The 22836-nt window shown below is 38.1% G+C and overlaps 1 protein-coding gene across 4 annotated transcripts in view; it reads left to right on the top strand.

The window, feature by feature from the left end:
* Positions 1–22836, top strand: part of PLD5 (phospholipase D family member 5) — a 194765-nt gene that overhangs the window by 62904 nt on the left and 109025 nt on the right. For 2 of the 4 annotated variants that reach the window (XM_075043188.1, XM_075043189.1), the window contains exon 2: positions 15267–15403. The exons of 1 other annotated variant lie outside the window; for it this stretch is intronic. In XM_075043188.1, coding sequence (XP_074899289.1) covers positions 15267–15403 — 137 coding nt within the window. Of the gene's footprint in view, positions 1–15266; positions 15411–22836 lie in introns of those variants that run through there. One more of the 4 variants, XM_075043191.1, reaches the window with a different exon arrangement.

Below are 22836 nucleotides of genomic sequence, written 5' to 3' on the forward strand. Positions count from 1 at the left end.
GGATGTGTGCCTCCACCATGTCAAATTGCTGTGTGGCTATTTTGTATTCAAGGTTCGCCTTTATCTCTCTCAGTTTTTTTACTTTATTGGGATTCTCTGCTACAGGACTGAGAACAAGAAGCCAGAACTTCACAGTAGCTTCATTCTGTGTTTTATTTTACAGAATGATTAAAATTCCAAATTGGCAATGATTAAAAAAATCTGTAGTGATTACCTAATTTAAAACAATAATAAAGCTGGACACAAACTCAGTTAGGCCAGAACACTTGATGGTTTTCATGGGAACAGCCATGTACCTGTATAGATATTTTTATTTTCTTTTAACCATAACAGTCATAATATTGGATATCATATTTAATCTTTAGGACTATTTTCCTATTAAACCGAGAATTCTGTGGTCAAGGCTGTGTGTGTAAATATGTACATTCATATCCACGCATCTTTTTCCTTCTCAGTAACTTCTAAATCCGTTCCTTGACTTAAATGATATGTAATAGAAAGGTGGAGGTCTTCAAGAGATTTTCAAGTCAGGTGTCATGAAAATTGATGATGGGTTGAGGGAAAGAGCAGATTCTCTGACACCTACTGAAGTGAAATGTTTTACATAACTGGGCTCTGTTTTATCTGGATTTTCAAAGACTTAGATGCAAAAAAACAATCAAAGACAAAATAGAAAATATAGGAAGCCAAGCTAACATTTTTTAATGTATGTTTAGTCAGTTATGATGTCGATAGATTATCCTTATGTATAGTGTTGTGGAAATTATTATTTTAAAAAACTAATTTATTTCTCATATAAACAGAGTAAGAAAACCAAAATCAATATTTTGACTAGAGAACAGACCAATAGGCCTTGAGCCCAATTCAGTAGAATGATACTATAATATATTATTAGACTAAGTAAAGAGTAGGACAAAGACTTTTCCAAAAAGGTAATAAATGAGAAAAACAAGATAGAGAAACAAAACCTGATAAAAAGCTGTAAATCAGGACACCTTCATATCCCAACATACCAGAAGGACTCTGACCTTGTTAATACAGAGACAAGACAGCATAGGAACAGCTAATGGGGGGAGCATTGCTGCTGGTGGAAGAGGTATCTGGTAATTCCAGTGAGAGGTGAAAAGTTAATCAGAGTAGAGTAGTTCTGCACTCTGGTGTAGGAACACGGTTGCAGCACTCTCTGGAAAACAAATCTCTTTGACCCTACCAAAACTAGATCTTGCAGCTGCAGATTTTTTTTGTCCTTCTCTCAAGATATCTGTTATCTTCTGCTGGTTTTGAAACCTGGTGTCCTTTTTGTGAAATTTTTTCTGCACTATATGAAGAGAGAAATATGTAAGTAAGATGGCAGAATAGAGTGGGGGCTTGTCAGTGAGAGTGAGACCACGATAATGATGAATTATTTTGCTGTTTGGTGCAGCAGGGAAGGAGAAAAGGGCGAATATAGTTGGAACTGTGAAAGAAGAGAACATCCAGAAACAATTTATTTTGACGAGTTTACTTGATCCTCTTCTCTTTGTCTCCTCCACACATAATGGTGTGTGTCAACTCTACTAGGGGTAGGAAAAATCCTGCTACGACAATGAGGTATTCTGAGAACACTGTAACAGATCTCACAGAAAGAGATTATGGTAGAGGGAAGTAGAAGACTGGAGGTCTTGAAGGCCTGTTGCTGTTTGTTTCTTGACGTTTTTTCTCTTGGTGCTCCTTTTTTTGTTTGCTTGTGTCGTGGTTTAACCCCAGCCAGCAACTAAGCACCACGCAGCCACTCACTCACCCCACCGCCCCCACCCAGTGGGATGGGGGAGAAAATTGGGAAAAGAAGTAAAACTCGTGGGTTGAGATAAGAATGGTTTAATAGAACAGAAAAGAAGAAACTGATAATGATAACACTAATAAAATGACAACAGCAATAATAAAAGGATTGGAATGTACAAATGATGCGCAGTGCAATTGCTCACACCTGCTGATCGACACCCAGTTAGTCCCCAAGCGGCAATCCTCCCGCCCCCACTCCCCCCAGTTCCTATACCAGATGGGACGTCACACAGTATGGGATACACCGTTGGCCAGTTTGGGTCAGGTGCCCTGGCTGTGTCCTGTGCCAACTCCCTGTGCCCCTCCAGCTTTCTCGCTGGCTGGGGATGAGAAGCTGAAAAATCTTTGACTTTAGTCTAAACACTACTGAGCAACAACTGAAAACATCAGTGTGTTATCAACATTCTTCGCATACTGAACTCAAAACATAGCACGGTACCAGCTACTAGGAAGACAGTTAACTCTTATCCTAGCTGAAACCAGGACAGCTTGTTATATATTCATGTGTGCTTATAAATTTATTCTCATTGTAAATATTCAAATCTTTGTTCTTTTGCTGTGATTCAGGGAAAGTCTTTCTGACCAAATATTTTTTGAATCCATAAGACTTATTATTAACAATTATTATAAATAGCACCAGACATTCCAGTCATTGAAAACTTTGAGGAATTGATTTTTTTCCTTACATAAATCATTCCTGCTTTGCTAGGAAGTGCTTTCAATTTAAAAAAAAAAAAAAACACACCAAAAAACCCACCAAAAAAAAAAAAAAAACAAAACCAAAAACCCCAACACACAGAACAAAACCCAGAACTGGAATGTCTCTCTTGGTCAGAGAAAAGTGAGCAAAGCAGAGCCCCTGGGGCTTCCTCCAAGGAGAGTCAGCTGCCTTTGTGGGATGCATGTGAAAGTGGGTACTTCCAGCCTAGCTTTGTGCATATTGGAGCTTTGCGTGCCGAGTAAGGGATGGTGCTGCTCTTGGTGACATCCCACTCTTCAGTCCTCTGTTCACTATAAAAAGTGTCATTTGGTATCATAGACAAGTGTCAGATGCCAAGGTGGGAGATTTTTGTCTCTTGTTCCTTTTCTGCAGATATTCAGGCATCTTGACATAGAGAATGATCTGGGCCAAATATCTTTGTTTCATATTTCCAAAAATGATAGTAGGGATCAGTTTTGTGTATATAAATTTGAGTTCCCAGAAGCCAAAGTCAATATGGCAGTCCCATCTTTACTCATAATGTTACATATTTTCCAGACTGAAAAGGAATTATCCATCAAGTTGAAGGTATAAAAGTTACAAATACTGTCAATTCGAATGCAGAATTTTATAGGATAAAAGATATGGTAACTAAATTACCTCTCAAGTCTGTCATAAGAAAGAAAGCATAGATCACATACACTTAATCACTATAATTAACTAGTTTACCTTTATATCTCTGATTAGCTATGGATCATAAGTCTCTCTTCATTTTCCTTTATCTCTCTTTAAAGTAGAATGTAATTCCTATTGTGAATGTCACATTGGTTGGGTTCTCTGTGACAATGGAATTAACTTGCTTGGCCGAATGGCAAATGTATTATTTCAACATGTACTCACAGTGTAGTTAGAAATTCAGAATGAGCTAAAAATAAATGCTTCCATATATGAGATAATTTCATTTCATGAACTTGTGACAATTTATAATAGTGTTAATAAAACTTTTTCTTCAAGTGTGTCTCATCAGAACGAGTAAAAGGAAACTCTTTAAAAAAAACCATTTGAAATCTTCTTAATTTGCTTTTTACACTTTATGGAAGCGAACTTGGCAATTTGTGATTCATATAAAAAACTAAGTTAGTGCCTCTGGGTTCAGTTACACCACCTGCCTTTGATTGTAGAATGATTGCTTTATCAGGACAATGTGATGTTGTTGTAATTGATGGCACATGCACTCTTACCCTGTCCCAATTGCAGGATGAGATGCTTCAACATCAGTGGAAAAAGTTTAAGGTAATGTCTTTTGCCTTGTTAATCCGGCTAAGAAAAAAACATGCTCCAGGCAGAGTGGTGAATTTGTTATGCTGCAGAACTGCACTTGAGTTCAAATTTGTGTCTGACAGCCTCCCTGGTGGCATTTATATGCCCGTAGCCACAATTTCTTATTTTTACTCTTTTTTTTTTTTTTTTTGGGGGGGGGTGTCTTGTCTCCTTTTAAAAGAAGAATCTTGGAAAAACAATGAAAGGCTGTGTCCAAGAAGCTTGAGCTGACTGTACATATGATCATTTAATGTGCCGGAAATGACATATGCAAACACTGTGAAAAAATTTTCCTCATGACTTTCAAATTTCATTTAGTTTATCTTAAAGCCTTATTAGCAGCATTATTAGATAAAACAGTTTCTTGAAAGAAATATGATTTTTGAGGTTGATGCTGTGCTGTCAGCAAGTTTTAGGTTACTTAACTGCGTGCGTCACCAGTATTTTTTTTTCCAGTTACTAAAGTACTAAAATAAATTATAGTTACTTTTAAAACTCACAGAGGCATTACTGTTTTTAAATTAGAGATCACAAGTATGAAATCAGTGTACTCATCTGTATATAGTCTGGTCTGCCTTCGCAAATAAACATATATAACTGAATCTAACATATTACTGATTTTTCCTTGTGATTTAGAAACAGATTTGTGTTGGCTGTTAACAGTCATTATTATATATATGGAGTGTCTGTGTGTATAAATATACATAATTAAGAATATATATACACCAAAAAAAAATTATACATTTAATAACTCTCCTGGAACCAGAATCTACATTCCAAATGCTCATTGATTTCAGGGAACATGGCACAGATATGGGTAAGACCCACAAAGGCATTTAGGTGCTTTTTGGATGCCAAAGGGATATGGAATAATCTGTCATGGATATACTTGCACCGACATTGTTAGGCTTACTGCATTTTCTCTTAAAAGGTCCTTTGCATGTAAATGTTTGTTATTGTGTGCACACAAAATAGCTGCCAAACATTTTTCTGATCCCTTCTGTCAGGCGGCCTCAAATTCTTTGTGTTGCAATACTAACTGCTATAGTTAGCCAGAGCACACCCCATTCTGTCCTCTGTCCCCAAATGCTTCTTGTCCTGGATTCAGACTGTTAAAGTGTTCTGCTGGATGTTGCCATCTCAACAGATTGTCCTTAGGCTGGAGCGTGCTTTAATACAGAGTTGATGTTAGAATTTAGAACCTTTATTGCTGGTATATTTTGCTCCTTTAGGAGCCTTACCTGAAGAGCTAAAGCTGTCCTGTAGTTACGGCAGTCCTGCCTAGTTTGGGGCGGAATTGTGCTGCCAGAGGAATGTGTATTAGACTGATCCGGTGGAGTGGGATGGATTCGCTCTGCAGTCATTGTAGCCAAATTGACAGTTCAGCGCTCCAGCTCATTTGGTGTTCAAAGTTGACGAAATGGAAATAAAACCTGAAATGTGTGTTAGACCTGTTAAATGCATGACTTCAAGTACTTCAGATGTGGGATGTCCTTCCCTCCTTGGTGAGATGTTTAAAAATGAGTCTGAAATGTTTAAGGGGAAAAGTTTCGAGCATGTTTCACCAGCAACTAAGAATAAAAGTATATTTTCCTCCTTCTGTATAATTTAAAATGTTCCTTTTCACTTTAGTAGAAACATGATTAATCTTTAGATTAAAATTTGAAAGTGTACAATGAACAGTTCGTTCCAGAAGAGATTTAAGAAATTCATGGGTAAGGCTTAGTAGAAAATTGGGATTATGATGAATGCAAACAAGCGTGGAAAAGTTAATAGTAATGTAGACTTCTTTTTTTTTTTCCCCTGATGATTATGAAGACAAGAATTTCTGGCTAGAGGCAGATGCAATATGGCAAGTTACTGCAGTTTCATGTTCAGTGCCTGCAGAAGATTCTGATTTGTAGAGACTGTGGTATTTCAGTCTAGTTTTCCATTAGGAGTTAAGACTGTCAACATCAAGTTTAAACTAGATGTGGAGAGATGTAGGGCTACTACTTGGAGCTTTCTAACTGCTTGGGCTGCTGCTATGCTGTAGACTCCAGAGTTGATACATAAAGGGTGTAAAATTGTGAAGAGCGTTTTCTGCTAGCAGTCGGACAACCACAGTGCCTGCTGATACCTGGGCTTGTAAACTATAGGCCAGTTTTTGTATCATCTGCTAGATTCCCCCAGCCAGCTGTCCTCTGACGGTTATAACTGATTTTAAATGGACTGTTCTGCAATATAGTAAATAGCTTGCATCTTGATGTATTTATTAATTTCATTCTTTCTCAAAATGCTGCCTTACAAGATCCGGTTCCTGATGAGAAACAATAGACCTTTAAATGTTTGTTTGCTCAGTGATTACTGGCTCTGTTTCACTGGATTTCTGAAGAGGGCTGAGTTCAGTTTTTAATTATATTGGTGAACTAAAGTTGTATATAGAAGGTCCCTTATCTGTACATAAAACACCTAATATATAAAGTTGAGCACTGTATGTGAATATGTGCTTGTAACACTATTTTTAGCTGCAGTGTTCTAGTGTGTAGACTCTCAAGTGTTAATCTGAAATTTTAACCTTTTTTCTTATATCTTTTTGTATCTTTTTAATTTTATATTTAAATCCAGTTTTCTCAGTTTTTCTTTCTACCTCTTGCTTCTATCTTTTATAATTCTGTTTTCATTCATTCTTACTTGCCTTTCTGCTTCCTTCCTGTTTCCAACTCTTCTTTTGTGAACCATGGACTTATGTTGTTGGGGTTTTTTTTCCCCATATTGGACATATTTCCCCTCCCTCCCTTCTTATTTATTTTCTTCCCTCCATCCTTCCCTTCAGTGTACTTTAAGACCTCTCTTTCTTGGGTTACCCCAAAATGTTAATCTAATATTGTTGTCATCAGTCCTGGTGTTTGGGTTTGGGTTTTTTTGTTTGGTTTGTTTTTTCAAAAGGTATTTTGTCTTTTTATTATATGGTGAAGAAATCGTTTATAGCTTTCTCTAGCCCAGCACTTTTTACTTGCAAAATCCCTGGCAGATTAATGGGTCTAATGCTAGCTGTGGTAAGAGTCCTTAATTAGAGGGTCCAGGTTTAAAGATGGGTGAAGAGATATCGGGATATAGAAATCCTATGTACAGTGGTTTTTACTAATGAGGTATTAGTAGTATTCTGAATTGGTTGTTCGGGCCAAGTTCAGATTATTCAATACTTTTTTTGTTTTTCCCTTTTTTCTTTACTGGAGACACTGGATTTGAGTAGACTCTTATTTTGAAGGTAGACAATGGCCTTTTTTTGGCATTGCCAAACTATACTACTGTCTTACATTACGCTGAAGACTGAGTCCATATATCATGTTGAGAAGTCAGGGTCCAATTTTGGGAAAATGGCACATGAACATTTAAATGTATTCAGGCTTTTCACTCCTTCTCTTATGCCAGTTCTGGTCAACAAAATGCATTAGAGGTTAGTTGGTCATGTGCTGGAAACCCTTTTTTCTTATAGAGCTCATATTCTGAATGTTAATAGCTTTCTGTAATATAGCACTTTGTGTGAAGGGGATTAATATATGCAACCTCTAAAGCCTTGGATTTCTTCCAAAGTAGTTTATTGGTTTTCTATTTATAGTAATGTGTCTGTCCACGTGTTATATGCCTGACCTGTTGGATTAAATGTTTGCTCAGCGAGCAGTGAAACCAACACAGTTTTTTCGCTGAGGGTGCATGCTCAGGACACACAACCCCTCTGTATATGACCACGGCAGCGATTCCTCCCATCCCTCTCTCCATGAGGCTGCGTGGTGCCGAGCTGTGTGTGTGCTGGAAGGCAAAACTTCGGACCATCTTTCCCTCGGTAGAGGCACTAATTTGGGTCTTTCTCAGTCAAGTCTACCTACATACTGGATTTTGTAAAATGTCTGAGAGAATTACATTTCTATAAATCTTTCTTTCAAATACAGATTCAAAAGAAACTGAGCAGACAGTGTGACTTCACATGCCTTGTTTGCTTAGAAAATTGCACAGAAGTTGAAGAATGTTGTTTGGAGAATTAACTCTTGATTCTCTTTTTTTCTGTAGGTAACTGTAGGACTAAATATTTATTGTTGATTTTTCTCTAAATTGTCTCCATGCAGTCTTGAAAGGTGAACAAAATAGGCCAACTTGAAGTAGAGGGTAAGGATTATTTTTGCCTTGTATGCAGTACAAACATTATAGCAGGATGTAGAGACATAAGTCAACACAACACTGTGACATGATTGATTCATGTTCGGGTTGTACTCTGCTACAACTCATGGGTCCTTCTGTGGAAAATGGAAACTATTTTAGTGTAGAACATATATTCTACAGCTCAGACCCAGGCCATATTTAGTCCTGTACTATGTGTCTAACAGTGGCAATGGCATGTGCCCCATCATTTCTATTAGAGAACGCATCCCTGTCTGTTTTCTCTGGACAAGTTTTCTAAGGCTTTGTCTAATCTCTTTTTAAACCTGCTGCTGCTGTTTGTTTTCACAGCCTCCTGTGGCAACAAATTCCAGACTCTCAATATCCACTTCATTAAAAAGTACTTTATCTTTTTTAAACTTAACTCCTACAAGCTTCAATAAACATCCCCTGTTTCTGGTATTGTGGTACTTGGTGAATAATAATTTTGCCTTCACTATGCCTCATGCTCTTGTGATGATTTTGTACCCCTTGGTCATATTTCTTCTCCTCTCCAAACTATGGACAGACCTTTTTTGGTCTGTCTTCCTAACGCATCTGCTCCAGCCTCTTAATCATTTTGATTATCCTTTTTTTCCTAATGGTTTCTCAGTTCCTGTATCTGTGCAACTGAATGCTCCTACCTGCTGGTAGCTCTTTTCCTTAATTGAATTTTAACCTATTTTTCTCAACATACCCCCTAAATTGCCAAGAACATTTTGAAATTTTAATCTAGTCTTCCAGCATGCTTTCAATTTGCGCTGCTTTGGTTTTGATTGAAAACTTAATAAGCACATTTCCTTTCTAGTCCATAATTTAGATTGTTAATGAAGACGTGAACAAAAACAGATATGCAGCAGTATCCTCTGAATCTTTTCTAAAATGTCCTCCCATTTTTAAAATGAGCATGATATTTCAACCAGCTTTACACCTCTCATATAATAATCTGGGCATAGTTTCTGTGGTTTCTAAGAAAGTTTTTATCACAGATCAAAGTATATGTTATTTGCAGCTTCTCCAGCAGGATAACAGGGCTCGTGACTAGGAAAGATGGAAATCAAAATTGATTGATGTGACATCTTTCTGACAAAATTTCTTATCTTCTAGGTGTTTACGTATAATAGCTTACTTGTTCAAGTATTTTCTAGAGACTGAAGTTAAAATAACAGTTTATTATTTCCTAGCTTCTATTGCCTGCCCAGTTTTTTTTCTTAAATATAGGTAACACTTTTGCTTTTTCCAGTCTTCTGATACTTCACTCATGCTCGTGAGTTTTCAGAGGTACATGCTAAAAGTTCTGTGTTAGCCTCAATCAGTACATTAAATATCCAAGAATGAAGCTCACTGGGCCCAGCCAATTTGAACATATTTAACTTACCTTAGCACTTTTGGATTAGTTCCTATTTTTGTTTAATAGGAGCTTAAGTGTTAATTGGTATTAGGTCATGCTAGCTGGAAGATTTAAGTCTGCAATGAAGATTATTACTGTGTATGGATTCCAGATTAATGGAAAACAGTCTTTCTGATAATGTTTTTCTCTAATAAACACACATTATGATTTCAAGAACCAAGGTTAATCCAAGAGTGATTGCTAATTCTTGAAGTCCAGTTCCTTGCTATCTTTGGCAAATGTACTGTAGGAGGCCATAAAACCCCACTCGTAAGCAGAATTTTAGGAGCTGTTGAACAGGTTACTCATGTTGAAGATGAGTGCTTTTGTTCTCACACTGGTGTTCAGACATGTTGCAGGGAAGAGCAGACTACTGATATGACAGAAGATGTGAAAACCTACCTCTTAGAGCCTCTGTGGTTCTTACAAACAGATATGAACTCCGTATTAGTATGCTGTATAAAAATTACCTCCTTTATTCTTTAAATAGGTATAAAAATGAAGCAATAGTTCAAAGCCATGACGTGTTTTGTTGTTATGTGCCCAGTTTTCTCAGTGGATGTAGTATTACAATTTCATGGCTCCTGTTTGGGGAAAGAAGAACATTTTTGTGCTGTATTGAGGGAAAGTAAATTCCTGATTAAATCTAGTGTGTTGCAGAAATACCTATCGTTTGTGAAGAAACTGAAAGCTTTATGGGCCATTGAAGTGTTCTTAACAGCTTTTGAGCAACAGGAGTGCAGTAAAGATGGAGGCCTTTTTCTTTCTCTCATTTTCAATTCTGCTTGGGTATCACAGGCTCTGATGCAACCTTAACTGACATAGACTATCCTTTTTCTTAATAATAAACAAAGAGATAGGGTCTTCTCATATTAAAATCTAGTCTGAATAGTACTGTACTGCATACCCATTGTGCAGCTTTTGCTCTTTTTCTCACTGTCTACCTAGGGGTATAACAGCATGAAAAATACCATGCTTTGTTTTAGTAAATGCAGTGGATTTGTTTTAACATTGGTATTACTTAAGCTAGAGGAGGCAGGTGAAAGAAACGCATTTTGCTCATGAAATGGAAAATAGCATTTTTGATAGTCCTTTTTCCTGCAGGAGTTTCTTTCCCAATTTTTTTCATTAGCTCTGAAGAAACCTTTCTCTCATACAACAGAATTTCTGGGCTTACAGCAGAGAGATTTCCCCACTGTTAAGAGTGAAATCTCAGCCATGGTTGTCCTCTGACAGGTCCAGTCAAGCCAGTAGATTCTCTGAGCCCAGGTCTTTTAGCACCTCTAGCAGTCTTCAAATATGTAAGAGACTGCAGCAGGAAAGAATGAAATACTGTGTTCTCCATTTTCAGCAAGTATGGGAATGAAAAAAAAGTATATAGCAGCATAAGAGGCTTAAGTTAGGCATCAGTAAGGTACTAACTCATGGGATGAGTTGCCTGAAGAGACTGTAGGACCTCTTTCATCCACAGGTTTTTAGGGACAGGTTAGACAAATATCTGTTAGAAGTAATATCTATATAAATTAACCATATATATGGACAGCTAGACTACATAAGCTTTAGAGATCCTTCTCAATCCTGTGTTCCATAAGTAAGTGTTGAAGACTGAAAGCTTAAACACAGAGGATTTTTAGGCACTGTAGCAGTTTAACGCCAGCCAGCAACTAAGCACCATGCAGCTGCTCAGTCACTTCTCCCCCACGCAGTGGGATGGGGAGAGAATCGGTAAAAGAAGTAAAACTCGTGGGTTGAGGTAAGAACGGTTTAATAGAACAGAAAAGATGAAACTAATAATGATAATGATAACACTAATAAAATGACAATAGTAATAATAAAAGGATTGGAATATACAAGTGATGCACAACGCAATTGCTCACCACCCACCAACGGATGCCCAGTTAGTTCCCAAGCAGCGATCCCCCCAGCCCCACTCCCCCCAGTTTATATACTGGACATGACATCACATGGTATGGAATACCCTGTTGGCCAGTTTGGGTCAGCTGTCCTGGCTGTGTCGCCTCCCAACTTCTTGTGCCCCTCCAGCCTTCTCGCTGGCTGGGCATCAGAAGCTGAAAAATCCTTGACTTTAGACTAAACACTACTGAGCAACAACTGAAAACATCAGTGTTATCAACATTCTTCTCATATGTAACTCAAAAACCTAGCACTATACCAGCTGCTAGGAAGACAATTAACTCTATCCCAGCTGAAACCAGGACAGCACCTACTGAAGGAAGCAGAACGATAGGTCGGCTAAGCTCTGAGAGATCCCAGTTGCCAACGGGATACGCAACAGCACAGCATCAAGCAAGCGGTCTGCCCCAGCCCACTGACGTAAGAGTCTGAAGAGCAAATCTGACAGACTCCTCCTAGCCTGTCTATGGCGTGAGCTCTTGTATTTTGAATTCTTTCAAGATGCGTGCTATTACTGGCACATGCACACACACGGGCACACAGGGATGGTATAATAAAACAGTGACATGGACTGTTCTAATCTATTTTAATTAGAAAAAGTCTATTAGAAAATTGCCTGCAGTATGGCATTAATGCATGAAAATTAAGATTTATTACCATTGTCAAAAGAAGGGCTCAGAGGACTTGCTTGGTGCCAGTAGCTATTTTTATTGTTTGTTTTCTAATATAAACATCAATTTGAATCTAAGCAATATTGAAATATTAAATACTATTGTAATATATAGATTAAAAAGCAATCAAAAAACTCACCGCTCAGCAGGAATAATTTCAAGATGAACTGTGAAACCATTCAAAATCCTCCTTTTTTTAAAAATGGTCTTTACCTGACCTTTCAGACCTGTGACTAAAAATGCAGGGATAGGATAATTGCAAACTTGGAATTTTTGCTTTGTTTTATTTAATATTTTGTGTTATCCTTAGTTCAAAGAAAAAATACTATTGTCACAGTTTTATAAGATTCTTCTTTTTTGTGTGTGTGGATTTAAAAGGTATACTACTACACTGCTTGTAACCATACTGTTAAGCTGGTACTTAAGAAAAAATGAAATAACTATCTGTTATAATTGTCAAAGACAAATGCATAATATAAAGGATCTGTGTAAATAAGAGCAGTAAATTAGATTTATGCAGTTCTGTCTTTAGTGCTGGTAGAATAGCAGTGGTCTTACTAGTGGTACTAACTTTGTGCTACTCATAGGGAGAAGTAGTCAGTCAAACTGCAGAGCCTGACAAGCTGTACACATGCTGAACTGAAAGAACAGGGATTTAAACTTTATACAAATTTTGACTACAACACAGAAGTCAAGAAGCCTTGACTGTGTTCCCCAAATGTATGTGGAATGGGACTTAAAGCTAGATTAGGAGGATCCATTCAGAATTATTTTGGCCTACTCTTCCTGTATTCCTTGAACATAACCACCTAGAAATTGCTACCATAAAATTTCCTGGTACTGAAAGAACTTAAGGCAACTGTTGCACCTGCTTTTTTTTTTCTTTTTTTAATCCCTCCTTCTTGTGATACTGTATCATTTTTGATACACTGTAGATTTTATACAGCTTTGGGCCTTTAAATTTTAAGCTGGTTAACAGGTTTTTACTGCTGCTTTATGACTTGTGTGATAGAGGTATTGTGGGCTCCTTTTAATGAAACATCTCTTGCTGTCTCCACATGTGTTGGCCCAGCCTTGAAGGCTACCGTGGTCCCTGCTGGTCCAGTGACCCTGCAACTCTCTGTAGTTGTTCTGCTGCTTGCGTGGTGACACAGCAAGAAGATGGGAGTTATTCCCTGGAGCAACAGTATGAAGTCATTTATACTGTGTGGGAGCTACGATGCTTGTTGTGACATATTTACCCAAAATATGGACTCAGGACTGTTCCCAGTGAGTGGAATGGCTGCAGTTATCCTGGTCTGGGAGGAAAAAGAAAGCTTGTGTTGCAAGCTGTGCTGGGTCACGTCCCCGGCTCTTAGGGGCTAGAGAACGAGCCCTGGGTCTGTTTGGCTCGCTGGTACGGGAGCAGCTTTGCTATCTTGCTGCCATGGTGATACACTCAGTGCTTGGAAGAAGCTGCATCAAACAGTTTCTGCAAATACACTTACAGAAGTGTAAAAACCTGCATGAGACAATGGTCATCTTAGCAAGAGTGTGAGCCATGCTGATGAATAAAAGGCATAAAGCAGTGTCCCAGATCTGAATACCTCTTTATCTTTGGCACTTCTTAGTTTTTCTTGCCAGTAGTACAAGGCAATGTTTTAACATTTTTCTCTTAAATCCTACTGTGTGTCTGACTGCAGCCTTAGTTCTGGGCACCCAAATGCTGTCATTTCTAATTCTTTTCATACATTGCTGTGATTATACCTAGCAGCAGAAAAAAAGGTTCAACTTTTATTTATTTTGGAAGTAGGCTTTGTAAATGGTTGAAGATTTTCCTATGCTGCATTGCTGTAACATTTTAGGTGATATATTAGAAAACACAGATTTAAATGTATATTTGAAGTGTATAAAAGTGACTAATATGTATATAACCTAAGCAGCATAGTCAGTGTAACTGTTAGGTAAAATCATTAATTTCTCACTAAATTTCGGGGAACTTGTTTCTGTTTGTCTGAAGAAGTTGCTTCTGTGTTTTAGATTTTCACAGACTGAAATAAAATTCTTGTATCTGGTTTGTTCTGAGGTGCATGAGTTTGTTTCTTCTGGGATGTGCACTAGTTTGGAAGTTTTGGAAGCTTATTTTTAAAATAAATATGTCAGACCTTTTCTTTATGCATACGGGAAAATGTTCTTATTGCTCTGAAACTTATTACCTCTTAAAAAAAATATCAGGAACAATGGAAATACTATGAAGTTGATTTTCAGCAGCAAGCATAACATTGCTTCTTTCCCTTACACTTTTCCTGCTTTCCCATATACTTTCCCACTTTCCCATTCCTTTATTTTCTTTATGTGACATTTTAATTACAGGGCAATAATGAAAATTAAGAAAATATCTATGGCAACAGAAGTTAGACTTTTATATTTTTATATATGTGTGGCTTTGCAAATTTTCTTCAGTAGAAAAATACACATTATATTTGTTTGGACATTTGGTTTTAAAATAAAAAATACTTTACATTCATGCAGCTATGTAAGTTGTGTGTCAGGACATTGTCTTTAGGAAGTTTCACATTTATCTAGGGCTGTACACAGTTGTATCTGATTTAGTACTGCAGGATTTCATATTGTAAAATAAGGTAGTGCTATGCCATGTTGTAATATTTAATCTGAGATGCGGAGGGCATTGCCTATCATACTGAGCAACAGTCTCCCATTGTTTCCTTGAATCCCGTCTATCATCTGTGCATTTATTTTCCTTGTAAGTACTGTGGGCCAAGGACTTGCCAAAGTGCCTCAGTTGCTGTGACAATCATAGTAACAATGTCAGTTACTTTGTGTAGCAATAAAAAAAGACTTTGCTCTTCAGTCATCTTGCAATGACATGTTTTATTTCAGCCAAACACAACAAAACTCTCAAGCCTTTTGAGTGCTATCCTAAGTGTGTACTTTACCTGTGAGGCGCAATCAAAAAATACGTACTTAATGTAAGAATCTTTATTTTAATGCATAATGCTTTCCTTGTGGTACAAACAGAAAACAGTTTAAATTATGAATATTATTTGTGACATGAATTATTTAACAATGTCTGAGGGATTTAAAATACATCTCAAGGTGATACCTGAAGGACAGTTTTGAGAGTGTTTTCATCCTGAGGTGTGTTTCATGTTGACAGCTATGGCAGCAAGATCTTCAAAGAATTTTAGATCTTATGTAAAAGTTTTAGAGTCTCAGGTCATTGACTGGAATGTGCTCATGCCATTAAAACTTTTTTAATCTTAATCTCTTTCAGTCCCAGCAAAGATGCATTGTGATCTTTGCACTGGTATGCTGCTTTGCAATTCTGGTTGCACTGATATTTTCGGCAGTGGATATTATGGGAGAAGATGAGGATGGACTCTCAGAAAAGAACTGTCAAAATAACTGTCGGTAAGAGGTAACAAACAAAACTTCTCTTTTGGGGTGGACAAGAACATATATATGTTATAAAATGGCATGTAGTAATTACCATAGTCCTGTGGTGTAATTGGGAAGAGTAGGTAACAGAGGAAGAAATGGGTTCTTGTTTTGAATTTCTGGTGTTGGAGGTTGGTTTGACAAACTAAAGCACATTTTGAAGTTATTTTTGGTGGTATATTTTGAGCAAGACCCTTGTGTTAGTTCAGTTATTTTGTAAGCCTGGGTCAAAACCCATTAAATTTCAGTGAATGAGTACTGAGCTGGCTCACATAGTTCCCAATCTGTCATGTCTGTCTTTCATCAAGAGGTTTTTTTTTTCTTTCTCCAAGAAGGTCACTGATCACTTTTGACCTAAGACTGCAGTCCTTTTTATATAGGGGGACCTTTTATATATTCCTGTTTGTTGCATTCCCCTAATAGATACAGGGGCTTGCCTAGAAACTGTGAAGAAAATTAGTGATATGATCAGAAAGACTGGCATATTGGCTATGTTGGATTAAGGTTTACATTGGACGCCTGCCACAGTTGTGTATATCTTTTAACTTTAGATTTAAGTAGGTGATTAGATTTTTTGGGGGCCTTTCATTTCCAGACTGAATTTCATTTTGTTGCTCCTTACTGTCAGGTTCCTCCATTAATCTGTTCATCAGTGATGACCAATGCTTTTCCTGCATGGTGTTGTCCAAGGTCCTCTTCTGTCCTCCCATAGAGCTGATTTAACATTTGTAGACTTCATTCACAAGTGTATTCTGCTTCTTTTCAAGGCTTTAACTCGTGTATAGAGCACCCCCTCTGATTCATGTTGTGGAAAAACAGTCATCCTTAAGTAATTTATCAGAACTCCATTTTAATCTGATCAGGGAATTGCTGGAGTGGGAAGGACCCGCTGGGCATCCTCCAGTCCATTCCCCTGCTCAGAGCAGGGTCGGCTACAGCTACAGGTTGCTCGGAGATGTGCACAGTCAGGCTTTGCATGCTGCCAGGCATGGAGTCCACAGCCTTCCTGGGCAACTGGTTCCACTCTTTGTACAGAATCTATCCAGCTACTAATGGCTGAGTACACAGTGAGTTAGAAATAATTGATATATATTTTTTAGAATAATCTAATGAAGAATTATTGTTTCTTTGAGCTTTTTCTCCTTATTTCTGCTACTATTTGTTGATTTTGTGTGAAAGGTGTTTGGGGACAGTGCCTTTCTGTGCTGCACCTGTCACAGTGCAGTCAGCAGCAATTCACAATCCAGCAAACTGGATTATGTTTTTGCAGTTATACTGGATTTTAACAAAATTTTTTATGTGCTGATTTAAAAAAAAGGGGCGGGGGGGGGAGTTTCTTAAATTTGTAGCTCCTTTCAAATAGGACATATCTGCAGCATCATATACCTTTGCCCTGAAACCAACCATCCTTCTGGCACCTTTTTTCCAGCATTGTTTTGATTTGTAAGATGGCTTGGCCCTAGCTGTTCACTTTCTTGTATGCTTACAGTTCTGGGCAGCCTTCTAATATCTTGTCTGCATTTTCGAGAGTTCAGCTAGCTTTACTTTCCCCATCAAGGTCTTGGGTATTCTTCACTGTGAATTGCTGCCTTCTGAAATTTTTAAAGATACTGCATGTGTCACCTCTACACCCACTATCTCCATGTGTGAATCTTTGACAGAACTAGGTCAGATGAGGGGAAAGTCTTTCTGCTCATTGGCTTTAATGTGCTGCACATGACTTCAAGACACACAACTACTGCACCATGTTCTCCTCTTAGTTGTATCAACTAATGGCTCCCATTTTGTTCTGGGTAGCTGCATAGGCCTAGCCAAGGAAGAACTTAATCTTCTTCACTTTGTATTCTTCAAACGGAAACAAATTCAGAGTGGGAGTGATGTACAGTGCTATGGAAAACCGGGATGTTAATTCTTCCATGTGTAAGAGATTAATTGCTTTTGTCTCTTTGTATGGGTTACACTAATCTGCCTTTCCAAAGAATACTCACCTTTGCTCAGTTTTTTGTTGGTTGGCGTGTGTCACTCTTGTCTCTCCTGGACTGTGCTAGAGGAGCCTGGGAGTAAATCCAGCACATTGACTTTAAACAGAAGACTCAATGAAACTGCTCTGCATTTACAGTGATAAAAGTGATCTCAGACCCCAGCTCTATTTTAAGGTGCCTTTCACAGAGCGATTCAAGTGCGTGATATAGCTACTAATGCCTGAACCAGAAGGCACATCAATGCCGTGTGTGTGTATAAACTGCCTAAACCATTTCTAATAACAGTATCCAAGTGCTGGCAGCTGCTACCTGCTAACATTGAATCCTTCTCTACATGATGAAACTGGTCTCCTTTATGTGTTAAATATATTGCAGACTTAACTGAAGTGCTGTAAGATCAATTGCTGCCTGTGGCATATATTTAGTACCTGGGATAAGCACTTTTAATAAGTAAGACAAGAATTATTGAATTCTTATATTTCTGCTGTGTGAGTACTTTCACTGAAATTTAGGAACAGGTGCTTACGTTTGCAGGATGTTCTGAGACAGAATGGTAATAGATGGTCCATTTTGGTTTTTGGGTTTTTGTGTTGGTTTTTTTTTTCTTGTTTTAGATGAAAAGATTGTCAAATACAAGTTTGCATATATGATCCTAGAATTTTTTTTTGTTTTTAATTGATCGAATTTGTGAAGAAGCTTGATGGGAATGGATGCAATCAATTTGAGAAGGACTTCACTGATGGTTTGTTAAAGGCTTTCATCTTCTGAAAATCAATTTCATTTCTGTCTTTTTATTTTAAAGAAAAATACATCTGAAATAGAGCTTTGGCTAGAAATTTTTGGAGCTTGTGCCAAAAAATAGCAAGTGAGAATTTTTAAAAGAGAGAGAGAAAGAAAAAGTAAAAGGAAGACATTTTTAGAAGTCTAGAGCTTTTTGTAGCCTGAGACAGGAATTGTTGAGGTATGTTGTAAGCAGTATTTTCCAGTAAAGGCTTCATCTTTTTTGTTGTTGTGATTGTATTGTTGTTCATGAATACAAATGCAGCCTTTCTGATCTGTTTCTTGTAATTCAACATGAGGTTCCTCTCCTGTTAATCACTCCTTGGACTATTGTTACATAAGGAATACTTACTGCACATGTTGCCCAAAAGCCCTTCCTCTTTACTGATGTATTTATTTCTCATGGAGGCTTTGTAACATAAACAAGTCAGGGAAGTGGAAAGGCTGGCTTTTTTGCGTGTCTTCACCGATCGTTGAAGGGACTGTTGCCATCTCTCTAAAAGTGTGCGTAGGAAACAGCACTTTTTGAAGAAATAAAAATATGTTTGAAACTAAAATTATGAATTATAATTTGTAATCTTTGAGCTTCTTGTTGAAAAACTCAGCCTATGATTGAGAACTGAAATGCATCTTGCCTTACAGGTCATTCATGACTGCCACAACATGAAGTCAGTTTGCTGTAGGCTACAAACCATTTCCTATTTTGTTTGTTACACAGACAGAGGAACCTGATATTCAATAATATTCAAGAGGAACTTGAATAATTGAGATTTAACTAAGAAATGACTGAAATTATTTTTTTGTCTTTTGACATGTAGATACAGAAACTCAGATTATTTTTTTTTAGCCTGCTTTGCATGTTGTAGTCCAAAAATAAAAATAGGCAATTTAAAAGAATTTAAACCCCACCCTAATAATTGAGGGTAAATATTATGGCAAATAAACATACTTACCAGATTAATTACCAACTACCACTGTAAAAATTACTGTGTATTCTACTGATACATACCTTGCAATTCAAATAAAGAGCTGGGGGGAGATGGAGGAAGGCCTGTAAAATTTATCAGGCAGACAAATTCTGGCTTCAGAATTGAAGTCAGAATCTGAACTCTACTGACTGGAAAACTATTGGTTTAGATTAAATAATGCTGTTTGTACTCATTTACACTGTCCTGTATAACTTTCTTACTGTGAATTGTATGTGGAGAGACTGGCTGACTGAAAGTAGACTTTTTATTTTATTTTTTTACAACTGGACCAGATCTGCTAAGAGGCAGCTTTTCACTTTGTGCTCTTGGCTTTGTTCCATAAAATTCGATTTCAGAATGCTAGACTTAAAAACACAAATGGCTTTTGACCCTTCCTATTAAAAGGAATGCCAACTGATTGACATTTAAGGAATAAAAAAAGTAGTAAAGACTGTGAAAAGTTGAGGTTTTGCAGTTTGTGCTTGGTATGGGGTACAAATAATTCTCTTGAGACTTCCACATTAATGTTGTTAGGCAGCCCTGATGGATGAGACTGGTTAAGAGGATATGCCTAGCAGTCTGGGAATTTTGCCTGTCTTGCTGTGCATCCATTAGACACTGCATCTATAAAATTAGATTATTGTAATTTGAAAATAGTACTTTTTAATGGCTGATCTCTTGTGAATAAATCTTGGTTAGCCTCTGATGTAACACCAGTTAAGACTTACTTTGCTTTGTTGAAACTGGCTGGTAAACTCTAAAAATGGTAATATGGAAAACCGAAGAAATTGCAACTGTTAAGAGATGGTCTCTGTTATCCAAAGTGTTTGAACCAAGGTCGTTTTGATTTATTACCAGTACCTTCAGCTGTTCAATATACCTCTTCTCCTGCTTGTTGCTGCTGATAGTCATGCTAGGGTTTCTACAGAGCTTGCACATGCCCTTAATTATCCTTGTCTCACTGTTTTTTCCCAATATCCATTGAAGAGGTAGTAGCAGCTGGCATAGCTCCTGCCTCTGGCTGTGGGTTTGGCCCTGTCTCTTGAGAGGGGCCAAGAAACAGCAAGGTGGAAAAGGAAGCAATGGTAGCTACTTTCCATGGTTCCCATGTTTAGGGTGTACTATAACTGTTGTCATAATGTCGGGGGGGGGGGGGGGGGGGGGGGCGGGGACTTGCAATTTTTGCCTGTCTCTGATGATAATGGGAGGATTTTCTTGCTTTTTTGTGTGTATTCAAGACACATTCTGTCTTGCATTCTGTTCCAGTGACACAATTTTTCTATTTTGATCATTTCTCTTGTCCTCAGAGTAATATATAATGAAGGCACTTGTTCTTTTGTCTTTGGATTTGTGTTGGAGGAATTTGTTTGCTATGTGACATGAATGGCAAAGCTATTTAGTTCACTTGGTGATTGCAGGGAGGCTCTGACTAATTCTGCCCTATAGCAAGTAGGTGGTGATACTTAGGCAGTGTTTGTGTTTGCTTTGGAAATTGTTTGGATTGGTTTGGATAAGGGTTTGTAACCTCTATAATTTCGGTATCCTGCAGAGAAGCTGAATCTTCTTGTTGAAATGCTAAGCTTTAGATCTCAACAGTACCCTGCAGCACTGAGTTTCAGAGATTAAATCTAGTTTTACACAATAATTATTTATATTGATCATTTTTTACGTGTTGTGTGCATTGCTTTCAATTTCATTAGATGTTTCTTTATTCTCAGGTTGTGAGAGAGGGCCCACAATTGGACCCCACAATTTTTTTTCTACTGCTTTATAAATCTTTCTTTCAACTCCTCTCTGCTATTTCACCAAGTAGGGTTTTGCAGCACTATTAAGTAAGCATACTGCAGCACATGCTTACACTGGTTTACCTTGGAAGTGCTTTGCCCCTGGCTGATTGTGGGGGAGATTTTCTCTGCGTTGCGTGGGTTCTGAACATAGCAAGGTTTATATTGACTGATTTCTATTTAATAAACAAACTATGACAGGCATAATAATTAAATGTCTAAACAGAACAAGATGCTCAGATTTTGAAAACAAGCCTGTTAAAGAGCAACTGAAGATTTCTATTTACAAAACACTTATGCCACTTGGCATAAAAATGCCTTCTGTCAACATGATGGACGAGGGGATCGAGGCCACCCTCAGTAAGTTTGCAGAGGACACCAGGTTGGGAGGGAGGGTTGATCTGCTTGAGGGTAGGGAGGCTCTACAGAGGGATCTGGACAGGCTGGATCGATGGGCTGAGGCCAATTGTATGAGGTTCAACAAGGCCAAGAGCCGGGTCCTGTAGTTGGGTCACAACAACCCCATGCAGCACTACAGGCCTGGGGAAGAGTGGCTGGAAAGCTGCCCAGTAGAAAAGGACCTGGGGATATTGGTCAATAGCTGGCTGAACATGAGCTGGCAGTGTGTCCAGGTGCCAAAGAAGGCCAAATAGCACCCAGGCTTGTACCAGAAATCGTGTGGCCAGCAGGAGCAGGGAATTGATCATCCCCTATACTCAGCACTGGTGAGGCTGCACCTTGAGTACCGTGTTCAGTTTTGGGCCCCTCACTACAGGAAAGACATTGAGGTGCTGGAGCGTGTCCAGAGAAGGGCAACCAAGCTGGTGAGGGGCCTGGAGCACAAGTCTTATGAGGAGCAGCTGAGGGAGCTGGGGCTGTTTACTCTGGAGAAAAGGAGGCCAAGGGGAGACCTTATCGCTTTCCACAATTACTTGAAAGGAGGTTGTAGCGAGGCGGGTGTTGGTGTCTTCTCCCAAGTAACAAGCAATAGGATTGGCCTCAAGTTGCGCTAGGGGAGGTTTAGATTGGATATTAGGAAAAATTTCCTTACTGAAAGGCTTGTCAAGCATTGGAACAGGCTGCCTAGGGAAGTGATTGAGTGACCATCTGTGGAGGTATTTAAAAGACATGTAGATGGGGCGCTTAGGGACATGGTTTAGTGGTGGACTTGGCAGTGCTAGGTTAATGGTTGGACTTGATGATCTTAAAGGTCTTTTCCAACCTAGACTGTTCTGTGATTCTATGATGTCTGTCATCCTCTTGTTTTGGGGTGATGAGAGAATGAGCTATAAAACGACTTAATTTTTAAGATGATCCCTATTTGCAGTCATTTTTCTTTTTGCATCAAAAGAAGGAATACCCTTACAATTGAAATTTCTGTGGCTGGACACTGCAAAGGCATTCAACATCCTGAGCCAGGGAGGGAAATCAGTAATTCAACAAACCTGCATGAGGGGAAGCTCTACCTTTCCTACCTTTTATTTTTCATTTTTAAAAATGTATTTCAGTGGAATAGGTACTATATTAACAGTTCCTCAGTATCTATAGAGAGTAAGGTTTTTTTTGTTCCTCTGTTCCTGCACTGATACAAAAAAAGGGTCAACTTGTTTGTTTTGCATTTACTTTGAGCTATAAAGAAAGTCTTCACAAATTAAAAAAGGAGTGCCAAAATTTATGACCTGTTTAGATCTTATTCTGTTTGCATTACTGCCAGTAGATCATCATTAATTACATCATATTGAATAGGTCTGGGCTTCAACTCATTTCATCCAAATGCACAAACCATTCTTTTTCTTCTACTCTTTGTTCAGTTAAATCTAATGGTTTCCTCTGGAGTTTGGGACAGAGTGCTTTGCAGTCTCCATAAGGCAGCTTTTCCTGTTATGCTAAGC

Source organism: Buteo buteo, chromosome 12, assembly GCF_964188355.1.
Source record: "Buteo buteo chromosome 12, bButBut1.hap1.1, whole genome shotgun sequence".
NCBI lineage: Eukaryota > Metazoa > Chordata > Aves > Accipitriformes > Accipitridae > Buteo > Buteo buteo.